The sequence below is a fragment of the Geotrypetes seraphini genome, chromosome 3 (assembly GCF_902459505.1).
Source record: "Geotrypetes seraphini chromosome 3, aGeoSer1.1, whole genome shotgun sequence".
Classification (NCBI taxonomy): domain Eukaryota; kingdom Metazoa; phylum Chordata; class Amphibia; order Gymnophiona; family Dermophiidae; genus Geotrypetes; species Geotrypetes seraphini.
The window spans coordinates 283,012,285-283,026,788 of record NC_047086.1 but is presented as its reverse complement, the minus strand read 5'-3'; the positions used below and the strand labels follow the sequence as shown (position 1 = coordinate 283,026,788).

General features: G+C 41.3%; 1 protein-coding gene across 1 annotated transcript in view; it reads left to right on the top strand.

Moving 5' to 3' along the window:
- The window catches only part of AGT (angiotensinogen), a 38,893-nt gene extending 36,294 nt beyond the window's left edge, over positions 1–2,599 (top strand). Inside the window, exon 5 of the mRNA XM_033939157.1 lies at positions 1,484–2,599. Within this exon, the coding sequence (XP_033795048.1) occupies positions 1,484–1,681 (198 nt within the window). The 3' untranslated portion in view covers positions 1,682–2,599. The remainder of the gene's footprint in view (positions 1–1,483) is intronic.
- Positions 2,600–14,504: the final 11,905 nt, after the last annotated feature.

The window sequence follows — 14,504 nt, the reverse complement described above, 5'->3', positions numbered from 1 at the left end:
TGGATATCCTGAAAACCTGACTGGCAAGGGGATGCTTCAGGTCCAACTTGGGAAACACTGATATAGAAGACAAAGTGCTTTATAATTAAAGAATGTAATAGAATCTAGAGAACAGATTTAGTGAATATTGCCTCTGACTGCCATAGCATTCTATGGTTACAGCTAGGGTGATCCAGAAGTGGAGTCAAGGAGGCACCAGCAATATTCAGTACTAGTGAGCGGACTGCTGGGCACGATGGACCTCTGGTCTGACCCAGTGGAGGCATTTCTTATGTTCTTATGTTCTTATGTCAGAATAGCTACCTAGGCATGTAGAACTGCACAAAGGCAGTCCTAACTTTGCCTGGTTACCTATGCAGGTCTGGTACTGAATATCAGCTACACTCCTATAACTTCCAGGCATTGTTGAAGAATCAGACATCCTTTGCTGGTGTCCAGATATGGCTCAGCACTGAATATCCAGCACTAGTTTAGCCATCAACCATCAGCATTTAAGCAACACATCGCTGACTGAATATTAAGTTTCAAGTTTCAAGTTTATTAAATTGTTTGATTAAACGCTTTTCCAATTTCAAAGCGTTTTACATAAAATAAAACAGAATTTAAAATATACTCACTTATACATGACATTCTACTAAACGAACAGGGGATACATCTTTGGACAAGAAAAAAAACTGGAAACAACGGGAAAGCGGGGAAGAAATACAATATTTGTTAAGGGAAAAGAAATTAGCTGATATTATTATAAAAGTGAACTGTCAGTTAAAGGCTTCTTTAAAAAGAAGACACTTTAAGTTCTTTTTAAATGTTTGCAAATCTTGTTCTAATCTTAAGTACAAAGGGAGAGAGTTCCATAACAATGGTGCAGTGACAGAGAAAATTGAAGCACGGCGGGTTCCGATAATTTTTAAAGAGGGAACATTTAAAGTAGATTATGAAGCTGATCTGAGAACTCTGGAGGAACTATATGGAATCAGGAGCCTATCTATGAAAGCAGGAGTATTGGTTTTTAATGTCTTAAAGACAAGGAGAGCTATTTTGTAAGTAATCCTGTAAGATATAGGCAGCCAGTGAGCATTTTGTAATAGGGGTGTGACATGATCAAACTTTTTTGAACCTGAAATAATCTTTATTGCAATATTTTGAATGAGTTGAAGACGTCTTATATCCTTTTTACATAAGAACATAAGAGTTGCCATACTGGAACAGACCAAAGGTCCATCAGCCTGTTTCCAGCAGTGGCCAATCCCAATCACAAGGACCTGACCAGATCCTAAAAGAGTAAAACAGATTTTATACTGCTTTATTCTAGAAATCAGAAGTGGATATTGACCCATATATATTTACAAATGATACCTTTGGCAGGTCTTGTGGATATCTAAAGTCCTCCTTTATTTCTTGCTAAATAGAGCACATTGGAATACAATAATTGACCACACACACTCTGCTTCCATATTAATGGCCTCCTTGTGTTTCCTTCCAGGTAATAAATCAAATTCACTTTGAGCTCGATAGCAGTAGCTCAGAAATGGAGCACCCACAAGATGCCTCAGAAGAGAAATCTGATGCAGAGCCTCTGGAAATAAAAGTAGACAACCCATTCCTTCTGGCTGTTTTTGAGGGGACATCCAAAGTGTTGCTGTTCCTTGCTAGAGTCATCTATCCTCTAAGTGCTTTTTAAAGAAAGATGAAGAGAGATTGAAAGTTGCTTCTTCAGTCTCCTTTGCCTCTCAACAGTATTATGTTGTTCTGCATTAAGTCAGACCCTGTGGAGTTGTTGTGTATACCTTTAAGAAGGGCAACTTTCCAAAGCTGTTTACCCATGTAAATGACATGTTCCTAGGTGTAAGAGGGCTTTGAAAATTGCTCACATTGTATTCAGAAAGTGTACACATGGTGGTACATGGTGTGAATATGGCAGAGGTATTTCCAGGATGGATGTGGCAACATCATATATGAGCTCTGCATTTTCTTTTGCTAAAAAATGTATCCAACAGGAAAAGAAGGTGCAAATCGTGGGTAATTATTTCTTGGATATTTTTTAAAGGAAAAGTGTGCTTATAATTTTCTCTTTGGGAACTAGTACAAACTCTCTAGGTTAAAGTACTCACAGTTGTGAAAATTTCCCTGAGTGTATCAGACAAAACTCCAATATTAAAATATACTGATACTACAAAAACTCATTTCACTTCTGATAGCCTGCCTATCTAAAAGAAAGCAAAACCTCCTATCAAAGAATGTAAATAATTATACTTAGAGCTCCTTTTACGAAGCCACGTTAGCGGTTTAATGCACATAATAGCGCGCGCTAATTTGCTGGCCATGCTAGCCGCTACCGCCTCCTCTTGAGCAGGCGGTAGTTTTTCGGCTAGCGTGGGGGTTAGCACTCTAAAAAGGTGCGTGCACTAAAGCTGCTAACGCGGCTTCGTAAAAGGAGCCCATAGTAAAGGAGCATAAGCTTTGTCAATTACTGACCTGCTTTGTAAGATTACTGACCTCATGCCATAATTATTAGGCAGCAGATTATCAAGTAAATGGAAAATATAAAACCTGTGTTTATTAAAAAATGAATAAATGTATACAAAAAAAAGTAAGAGAATTTTTGAAGTTTTCTTTTTATTTATTTATTTATTTATCCTTTTTCAATCAATAACACAAGTATCCACTTGTTACAGCAAATCAGAGTATTCAATAATAACACGCAATAAATTCCAATATTAACATAATAATCAAGGAAAATCATTCCAGTATTCATCTTTTTAAATTTAAAACATTCAAAAGAAATTTTTCAACTCTTAAGGAAACATCAATTATATAAGAAGAGACAAAATTTCAGAGATAGGGAGATCTCATTAATAGGAAACAATAGCCAATATAATAAAAGAAATGGCTTAACATGCATTTAAACATCCGATCATTAATTACTGCTACCCTTACAGCATTTTTTTAGTATACAGAAAGCTACGAAGGTGTTCAGGCGTATAGAAGATATATTTAATTCCGGTGTATCTTATCTTACAAGGATAGCTAAGCAAAAAAGTTGCTCCCAAACTCTTTACTTCCTCTCGCATAGCAAGAAACATCTTTCTCCGATATTGTGTAGATTTTGTCACATCTGGAAAAATCCAGATTCTCTGGCCCAAAAACAGGTCCTGAGAATGTCGGAAGAAGGTTCTCATTATGGCATTTAGATCTAGTTCGAATACTAAAGACAATATTAGTGTACCATGATATTCAATATTTTCTTGAGTGGTTTCCAATATATCAGTCAGATTATTTAGATCAATAGAATGGGGTCCATCATTTTGTTTGTCTGGAAAAGAAGATTCAACTTTTCTTGGAAGATAGAATACATTGTTTATAGGAGGGATTGCTTCAAGAGAAAATTTCAAATTCTCAATAAGATACTTTTTGAACATATCAAATGGAGTAATAGATAAAGACTTAGGAAAATTTATAACTCTAAGATTAAGGGCTCCTTTTACGAAGCCGCGTTAGCGGCTTTATCGCATGCACCTTTTTAGTGCGTGCTAACCCCCGCGCTAGCTGAAAAACTACCACCTGCTCAAGAGGAGGCGGTAGCGGCTAGTGCGGCCGGCAAATTAGCACATGCTATTACGCGCATTAAACCGCTAACGCAACTTTGTAAAATGAGCCCTATGTTTCCTACTATGATTTTCCAGTTGTTCAATCTTCTTTAAAAAGAAAAGGCTGTCTTTAATCAAAGTTCCAGTTGATTTTTGAACAGCGGCAATTTCTTTATTAACTTGGTCAAATTTACCATGAGTTTCAATTTGCATATTATTTACCGAGGTAGAGAGGTTATCCAATTTACTCATTATTTTACTGATATCACCGGCAGATTTTGTAGACGTATCTTCAAGCTTCTGGAGTACCCGCCAAATGCTGTCCAATGTCACCTTAGTCGAGCGGGTGTCCTCTGCTTCTGGACTTGTTGATAACTCGGTGCTCAGAGTAATGTCGGGCTCCCCACTGTGTGAGGCCGCTGGACTCAGAAGGACCGCTTGGCTCATGTTCTCAACGTCCTCTGGCATTAGCTTAGGTAGCAAACGGATAGCCAGAGGGAAGAGTGAGATCTCAAATCCCATAGCTCCAGAGGCTCCCTCCAACGGAGTCACTGCTGGGCCCTTACCCCCTTCAAGACTGGCCGGAGAGTTGGTGAGGAAATGTTCCATCGAAACTTGACCGGGCAGGGGGGGGATCCACCCAGAGAAATCCCTTGCGTTTAGTATGAGGCATCGTCAATAAAGAGGAAGAGAAAAACACTCTTCTTCCAAAAGGTAAAAGTTAAGGCATGGTGGAGCGTAGCTGACAAGCTGTTAGCACGCCGCCGCAATTTTGTCTCTTCTTCAGAATTTTTGAAGTTTTCCTATACTTATTTATTCATTTGATTGTTTTTAGCCTGTCCTCCCACAGGAGCTCAGAATGGGTTATAAATCAGGTACTCAAGCATCCTTCCTGTCCTGGCAGGCTCACAATCTTTCTAATGTACCTGGGGCAGTGGAGGATCAAGTGACTTGCCCAAGGTCACATGGAGCAGTGTGGGTTTTGAACCCACAATGTCAGGGTGCTGAGGCTGTAGCTCTAAACACTACGCCACTCTATAGTCTTAAGGTTTCTTAACCCAGTCCTTGGGACACACCCAGAGTTAGGTTTCTAGGATACACACAAAGAACATGAGATTGAATTGCACACAATGGAGCTGATGCATGCTGGATACTGGTAATGGAGCCAAAGGGGGGGGGGGAGGAGCCTTGGGGCCTGCCTCCTCACTTTGGACTCAGGCCTCCTCCAGAACTTGTTGAATGACTGGTAGAGATGCCCAAACTGCCTCTCATGCTCTCTCAATAGCTAAGAAATTGGCGGCATGCTTTCCAGCCGCCAACTCTGATACTCCCACACAGGCTCAGTTTGCACATTAACTGATCATAAGTGGGAATGGGGGCCATAAGCATCTGGAAAGCATACTGCCAACTTCTTAGCGGTGGAGGAAGTATAGGAGACTGTTCGGGCTGTTGATCTCTTTGGATGATGGGGCTTGGGCAAACACACCAGCATAGGTATGATTTTTTATTTAACATGGCAGGGAGGGGCCATATGTTCAGAAAGCTATCATATGAAGCTACAGGTACCGTAAAGAATATCTCACTCCCTGGAATGGCTGGGGATCAGTATGTTGCACGACATTGTTAGTTAACAACAATATTAAGGAGCTTTATGGCTAAGACTAGTGGCTAGATAGACCTGCCTATAAAGCAGGTCTATATTTGGCCACTAGACCTAAGCCAACCAGGTGTCCAGATACGGTTCCGGCATTGAATATCTGGGATCATTGTTCAACCACCAGAGGCAGGCAGGCAGGCTGCCTACACAGTCTCAATATCAGGCTCTGAGCACCTAATTTCTGAAGCGTGCAATTCTAAAGGGAGAATGAATCTGGGAAGTGCATGGGCAGGTCAGGAACAGATCAAACAATTGGGCAGGGTTTTATAGAATACTGTAATTTATGTGCCTAACTGCCAGTACTTAGGCACTAGGAATTACATCAGCCTTTCAGCTGGCATATACACTCAGGCATGAAAATATAGACTTAATGCTAAGATTCTAGAAAGGCAGTTCTGTTTGGCATTACTGCTAGCGCCAAAATATTCTGTACCTAATATAGCCAACCTTTCTTGAATGTACTCCTGTGTTCATTCTTGTTTCCCAGTAGTTCACCTATTTGTGAGCATGGATACACTATCGCAGGGGTGGGCAGCCTTGGCCCTCAAGGGCTGCAACCCAGATGCGATTTCAGGATTTCCACAATGAATATGCATAAGATCTACCTGCATACAATTTGAATGTTTGTATTTTGCACTATATCATGCTGAATTTAATGTGGATCACAAAGAAAAAAAAGACCCTCAGCAATTAAATACACCTTAGTAAAAGTTAACACTCACAATTGAACACATCAAATAAGATCAGTAAAACTGATAATAAACATATATTTTAAGAGCTTTCTGAAAAAGAAAATAGGATTTAGTCTACCTAATACTGGCAAGGTGTTCCAAAATTTAGCACCCTGATATGCAAAGCTAGATTCTATTTGTTCCTTCCTAGAGACATTCTGCACAGAAGGGAAATATAATAGTTTGTGATGAAGATAAATTTTTAAGCAGATGAAAGCAATGTACTAAGTGACCAGGAATTTAAAAACTAAGCAAGCAATTAAAAAAATTATCCTAGATCTATTAGGCAACCAATGCAATTTTTTCAACAATGGAAATGCCCCTCTCATATGTCTTTTTACCACAGATCAATCTAGCTAACATATTCTGAAACAACTGTAATCTGGGTAACAATTTAACCATAACTCCACCATAAACAGATTTGCAGTAGTCCAGCTAAGGAAGAAGAATTGATTGTGCTAGAGTCCTAAAATTACTGGGACATAACATTGACCTTATAGCTCTCAACTTTCTCAACCTGAAAAAGAATCCCCTTGACAAAGCCTTTAGCTGACATTCAAACACAAGTCTAGAATTAATAACAATTGCAAGTATCCTTGAGCTGTTTTCAGTCTTCAGAATCTCACTAGTTCACAGCTTACATTCTTTCACAAGCATACATTTATCATTATCTATCCAAACTGTCTTTGGTTTTAGTTTATTTTCAGAAAATTATTAAAAGCATAAATATCTATCTCTGCAATAGTTTGTTCTATGTGTGTCAAAATATCCAGAAATACAGTATAGTATATCTGAAACTGGAAGCAGCAGAAATATGTCATCTGCATACAAACAATGGAAGCAAAACCTAAAGCTCTCATATATACAGTACATTAAATAAAATAGGTGACAATAGTGACCCATGCAGGAAACCACAGAATGAATTCCAAGAGTCAGACAAACTGATCTTATAGATCTTATATGATTTTAGTACAAAGAAAACTTTTCAACCATTGTACACAATTTTGTGGATATCTTTTGTTTCATAAGTAAATCAAGGAAAATTTTTATTGTTTACCTGAAATTACATCACTTTCTTTTCCAAAAATAAATAAAAAAAGATTTGACATCGATATATGAACATTTCTTAAGAAAGAACTGAACATTTAATGGGGTGTCCTAATTTTTTCACATGACTGAACCTGAGAGTTCAGGCGGCACCAGCTCTATAGCTTGAATATCCAGCAAGTGTTGAACAGTGGCTTGAACCTTGAGCGTTCTGTCCGGCTGCCCCATAGGAGAGTCCAAAAACCAGTCCATCAGAGGTCAGGCAAATTCTAGCTTGTAGCCTGACCGAATAATGTCCAAGACCCATTGGTCAGATGAAATGTGAACCCTGGCAGACAGGAATATAGAGTCTGCCTCCTATCTGAAGAGGGGCATCCCTCTGCCTGTCATCATTGCACCTTTTTGGCAGAGGGTGCAGGACGGGAGGTGGAAGGCTAGGACTGCCTGTAGCTGGCATACTAGGGCCAGGAGCCCTGGGAAAATCTCTGTGATGTGGCACTTGCATATGGTGGGGATCGCCAGGAGCCATGAAAATTAGAGCGACCAGAACCTCTAGAAGTCCTAGGTCTGCTGACAATGGCGATGACTTAGGGCGATGGTCCACCACAGAATGCATGAGGTCATCCAGGCCCTTGGCAAACAATAACTGCCCCTTAAAGGGAAGTCTAGCCAAAGTAGCCTTGGAAGTAGAATTACCAGCCCATTGCCTGATCCAGAGCATCCTGTGGGCGGAAATGTAGTATGCCGACACCTTTGCCAAAACCTGCATAAGGTCATACAATATGTTAGCAACATAATCTGATCCAGCCAAAAGAAGTTGAGGGGGAGGATCCACATCCTCACTCTCTAGCGTGCAGTCGAGAGAGACAGGAGCGTGTGACAAAGGATGCCACCAAAGCAGCTTTGATGCCTAAAGCAGCTGCATCAAAGAGTCTCCAGAGGACCACATCCACACAGTGGTTCTGCATATCTTTAAGCAACACACCACCTTCACTGGGTAGACAGGTGTGCTTAGTCACCTGCGCAACCAAAGAATCAACTCTAGGCTGACCCAGAAGCTGTTGGCACTCCTGTGCCAGAGTATACAAGTGAGATATGGCCCTCACAATCTTGAATTTTCTACAGCCTGTACTGCTCAGATTGGCAGCACAATGCTCTCACATGCACAGTCCTTTGAATGTTTTACAGCATATCAAACTTTGTGGTTTAACCTGACAGGACCCCAGAAGGTGGCCTTTGTGACCAAAACACAGACAGTGTCAGGTCCATACCACAACATTCTTACTGTGTATCTTTGGATTGTTTTATCGACTTGCACCTTTTATTGTGAAGACTCTTCAATAAACTTACTACTGAATCAAGATCATTGATTCCAGTTTTTATCCTTTGTGTTTGGTTCCTCCTGTTTTCCTGTGGAATTTGACTTGGTGGATCTTTTGTTTTGCCTCGCAATCTTAAGAGCACCTTCTGGAGAATCAAACTGCTCTGAAATCAGAATGCTCATATCAGGGTGCCAGGGAAAAGGTGGAAGACTGCGAGCACACACCACAAAACCAGGAAGAAATGGATGGAGCCGGCTGAGTGACTAAATTCAACTCCTGCAAAGACTCTGAAATAAGATCCGGCAAAGACACAGACTTAAATAAATGCAGAACCGTGGAATCAGCCCCAGGTTCCAAAACCCCAGAGGGATCCGCAGATCCAGCTCACAGCCCCTTATCTCCTGTTCTGGGAAGCACTGCACCTGTAAATAAGGAGTCAGCAGGATCCCCCATATCAGGATCAGGCAGTGCAGGAAACAACTGACTGAGAGGAGGACGTGTCCATAGAAGTTACCACTAATAGACACATCTGTGGGGGAAGAACGCCAGCTTTGAAACTCATTCCACAAATGTTTCATAAATTCAGAGAAAGACTCCAGCTCCTGGGATGTAGAGTCACCCTTTGATGACTTGACTTTGCGTTTCTTAGACTGCAGAGGGTCCGCAGCCAGGTTTATGGAATTAGTAGCCTTGCCAAGCCCTGAACTAAAGGTCATCCCACTGGGCTAGTTGAGTGATTGGTCATCCACTTCTACAATGGAAAGGCTAAGGTAGATGCTGCCGCCTCTCCTGGCGTGCCATGCGGCATGTGGGGCAAGAACATTTGAGGTGCTAAATTTGCACAATCCTGGCAAGACTTCACATCAGGAGAGCCCAAGGACTCCATCCCAGTAAGTTTTGAGGTAAAAATTGCAGTTTTGCAGAAGCAGGAAGCTTTTGAAAAAAAGATTGTTAAAAATCCAAGATGGCCACCGTTAAGAAAATTGCACCACAAATGTGATATTTTTCACAGTAAATAAACTTAAAAAATGGTGATTTTAGGATTTTTCAGGAGGGGGAACACAGAGAGACATGCAGAAACCCTCAAAACTTTGAATTTCAAACCGCTCCCGATTCACCTCACAGGCTTACATCTCTTACTCACTGTGACCTGTGCTGGAAATGTGCTGCAGCCTGCCTCATCTCTCTTTCAGTAGCTGAAATCAAAATATTATTGCCTCATATTGGGAATGCCTCTGCAATGCTGATTTTCAGGTTGCCAGTCAGACCTGATGCCTAACTGTACCTCCACTCCTGTGGACCGACGGGCACGGTCAGGGACAAGCGAAGGTGAGAAGATGTAGCCAGCAACCTGCGAGGCACAGCCAAGTCTCCATCAGATGCCAAACAGACTACGCTCGAACCCTCGTTCGGCAGGAGAAAGACAGGGATGGCCCCAAGCTCCTATGAACTAAATGCAGGCTAGCTGACAGGTACCACCAGGGATTGGCCTATCAGCTGCAGACTGGTCTGTGTTAGCTTAATGTAGGCAGAGCTGAATAATCGCTCCAACCACCAAAAACCCCCCAAAAGGGACAAAAAAATACCCTGAATAAAATAATAAATTGTGCAGAGAACAAACACTCCTGCAGGCACACGTGCAGAAGGGAAAAACTGTAGGCGTAACTAGAGAGCACAGTGAAGTACAACAGAGGCACATAGAAAAAATCTGGAGTGGATTCCTTTTGCAGATGGCACGCAGCCATGGGGATACCATCTGTCTAGAATGTCTCACCTATTACACTGGAAATAGCTTTGTGTCATCTGCAAATTTAATCACCTCACTTGTCTTTCCAATTTCCAGATAATTTATAAATATGTTACATAACAGTCCCAGTATAGATCTCTATGGAACTCCACTATTCACCCTACTCCATTGAGAAAAATGGCCATTTAACCCTAGCCTCTGTTTGCTGTCCAATAACGAATTGCTAATCCACAAAAAAACATTACCCCCTGAGAAAATTAAAAAGTCATGAGATAGGAGTCTTTCATGAGGAACTTTGTAAAAAGCTTTCTGAGAATCTAGATAGGCTACTTCAAGAGGCTTACCTTCTTTATCCACATGTTTATTCAGGTCTTCAAAGTGTAGCAAATTGATGAGGTAAGATTTCCCTTGGTTGAATCCATGTTGATTCTGTCCCATTAAACCACATTTGCCTATGTGTCTGATACTTTATTCTTTACAATAGTTTCTACTATTCTGCCTTGCACTGATGATGCAAGGCTTACTGGTTTGTAATTTAACAGATCACTCTGGAACCCTTTTAAAAAAAGGGTGTTACCTGAGGATTGAAAGATGCCCAATATAGAATGGATGATGTTACATTACATTACATTAGAGATTTCTATTCCGCCATTGCCTTGCGGTTCAAGGCGGATTACAAAAAAATGTATTACAAGAAGAAGATATCTAGTAATTTCTAGAGGAGGTAAAGAGTAGATGAGGTTGCTTTGGGGAATCGGGAAGGTATTGGGATAAATGGGAGGGAGCTGGTGGTATTAAGTCGTTTGCAAGAATATCTTGAAAAGTAGCGTCTTTACTTCTTTTCTGAATGTTTTGTAGTCTGGGGTCATAAGTAGTAGGCTGGAGATTTGGTTGTCGAGTTTTGCTGCTTATGTGGCTAAGAGGCCATCATATAGTTTTTTCCGTTTGACTTCTTTGATTGGAGGGTGCGTGAATGGAGTGTGGGTTTTGCTGTGTCTAGCTGATGTAGTTTGGATGAGGCTGTCGCCATTTATGGTTTTAAATAGTAGACAGTAGTTTGAATATTATTCTTGCCAGAATTGGAAGCCAGTGTGAGTCGAGGTATGCCTCCCTGATGTGGTCGTGTTTCTTCAATGAATATATGTCTCAGTGCAGTGTTTTGGATTGTTTGTAGTTGTTTTATCATTGTTGCTGGGCAGGAGAGGTAGAGCATGTTGCAATGGTCTAAGAGACCTAGGACTAGGGACTGTACTAAGAGCCGGAATTGTGTTCTATCGAAGAATTTTTAAACTTGTCTTAAGTTTCTCATAACTGAGAATGATTTCTATATTGTTTTATTGATTTGTGGTTGCATGGTGCATCATTCCTAGTAGTTTTAGGGTGGGTTGAATGGGATAAATGATTTATGTTAATTTCTATATTGGTTATGGTTGGGACTTTGTTATTTTCGAGGAGGATGAATTTTGTTTTGTCTGGGTTCAGCTTCAGTTTTTGATCTTTCCTCCATGTTACTACTATTTCTAGTGTAGTGTGTCTGTCATAGAGGGCTTGGGTTGATCAAAAGATATGAGAATGGTGATGTCGTCTGCATAGCTATATGAGGTTAGGCCTAGTTTGTCCAGGCAGGTGCTGAGGGAGGCAGTATAGAGATTGAAGAGAGTAGGGGATAGTGGGGATCCTTGGAGTACGCCGCAGGGGTTGGACCAAGTTTCAGATTTTTCTTTTTCTGAGTTTACTTTGTAGGTTCTGGATTTTAGGAATCCTTCAAACCATGAATATACCTTATCAGTGATACCTATTGTGTCCAAAATTTGCAGTAGGATGTTATGGTCTCCCAGGTCAAATGCTGCGGTCAGATCCAGTTGTATGAGCAGCATTTTTTTTTTCCTATGCTGAGATGTTGTCTTGCTGTGTCAACAAGGGAGCCTAGTAGTGTCTCTGTGCTGAAGTTGATTCTGAAGCCTGATTGTGTGGGGTGGAGTATGTTGTGGTCTTCCATATAGTGGGTGAGGAGTTTGGCTACTAGCCCTTCTGTTAGTTTGACATAGAGAGGTATTGAGACAATGGGTCTGTAGTTGGATGGTTGATCTTTTGCTCCTTTAGGGTCTTTTAGGATCAGTGTGATGATGATTTCGCTGAGATCATTTGGGAAAAGGCCATCTGTGAGCATGGTTTGTATCCATTGTAGGAGAAGGGCATGGAATTTTGTGCTAGAGGTTTTTAAGAGATATGGTGGGCAGTGGTTGAGGTCACATGTTGCGTGGCTGTACTTTCTATAAAATTTGTTAAGGTCAGACCATTGTAAAGTGGGGAAGTAGGACCAGATTCTGTCTGCAGCCGTTGATTCTTTTTCTGGGGGAATATTAATGACAGATTACAGATCACTAATAGTAGATCAGCAGTTTCATCTTTTTTGTTGTTGTTGTTCTTTCAAGAATTTGGGATTTATACCATCTGGTCCAGGTGATTTATTGCTCTTTGTCAATTTGTCCCTCAACTATTCCAAGCCAATGTATCAACTATAGGTCTAGTGAACCATATTCCTAGAAATATAATCCTTTGCAGGGACTATTTAAAATTATAACATACTCTCAGATCTTTTATTTTATAGGTAGTACCTCAGTCTTTGATCAATTTATTTTGTAATATTATCTCAGACAAAATTATATCAGAAGAATCTCTAGATTGATAACAATCTCACAACAGATAAGAATATAATGATCAAGTAAGTCTCTCCTGTCTGTACCCTTCCCTTCTACTGCCAGCTCTAAGCTATGTCACCCACTTTTTCAAGATTGCTTTTAACTCCTAACTCCCACTTACTTATAAAGCACCAATGCCTGGAACAGAATACAAAGAAGGAAGGGCATGGGGAAATTCCATGCATGTATACCACAATTCTGTTCTGCTCTGTAACTTAGAAAACAAAAATTAGAACAATACTTCATAACAATTGAAACCATCCATAAAGAAACAACCTGCTGTGTGCAACTAGCAACTGGCACTAACATCAAGGGAGCCAGAGGCTGAGGAATACCATCACTTATCTAGGATCTCTTTGTGCTTAGCCATCTGGCTGACAGAAACATAACTCCAGGTCTGGAGTCTAGAAATATCAGAGGCAGAAAAGCAGGTGAAACGGAATATACTGATGGCAGACCGTAAAGACTCTGGAGATTAACAGAAAGATTATCCAGGTAAGGACCTAATCTTACATCTACTCTGGAGTCCATAAGTATGGTGACATACCTAAGCAATGGATGACATCTAGAGTGGGACAGAAGAGCCTGCCCACAAGACCCCAGGATCCAAACTTGGCATCCTCTTGAGCCGCCAAATCCACTCTGTAAAATCTGGAAAAATTATGCAGAATAAACCAAGTAGCTGCTCTACAAATCTCTGTGGGAAAAATTACCTGAGACTCTGCCCAGGAAGATGCAACACTCCTAGTTGAGTGTGCTTTGAGAGAAACTGGTGGCTGCTTACCACAGGCAATGTATGCCGAAGAGAGGGCCAAGTGAATCCATCTAGCTATAGTGGCCTTGGATGCTGGCCTATCATGCCAGGACTGATTGGTCAACACAAACTGAGTGCTCCTCTTAGGAATCTGGTCACATCTGAGAAGAAAGAAAGGCCACTTGCATCTGAAGGGAAGCCACTGCAAAGCTTTTCTCCAGACCAGCCTAAAGGAAAGCAAAGATAACTTAGATGGGAGCATGAAACAGCTCTACTCGATCCTGTACACACCACTGCTAAAAAGCTTTCCAAGCTTTTTCATAGGCCGTCTTAGTAGGCTTTTTAGACTGGAGCAGAGTGGCAACAACCATTTCTGAATATCCATTGCGAACTAAGGCTGTGCCGTAAGAACCATGCCGTAAAACTAAAGCGCTTAGGATTCTCCATAGGGACTGGTCCTTGACTGAGAATCCTGTGATGAAGAGGTAGCCTGAGGCTCCTGTTCTGCAGAAGATGAACTAGGTTTGCATACCACGACTGGCAAAGCCAGTCTGGAGCCACTAGGATTATGAGTCCTAGATGATTTGCGATTTTGTGGATGATCTGGCCCACCAATAGCCAAGGCAGAAAGACATAAAGGAGACCTTGGCTGCTCCAGGGTTGAACCAACACGTCCAACCCTAAGCTTCTTGGCTCCTCTCGAAGTGCTTTGCTTTCGAGTGTTTTGCAGAAGCCATCAAATCCATCATTGGCCTGCCTCAGTGGCGCAAATTAAGATCAAATGCTCTTTGGGAGAGTGACTACTCCCCTGGGTCCTGGAACTGACGACTCAGAAATTCAGCCTGGAAATTTTATACCTCAGCCACATGGGCAGTGGAAAGAGCCTCTGCCCACAGGAAGAGCATCTGATCCTCCAGGCATAAGGGGGCATTTCTGGTGCCTTCCTGCCTATTCATA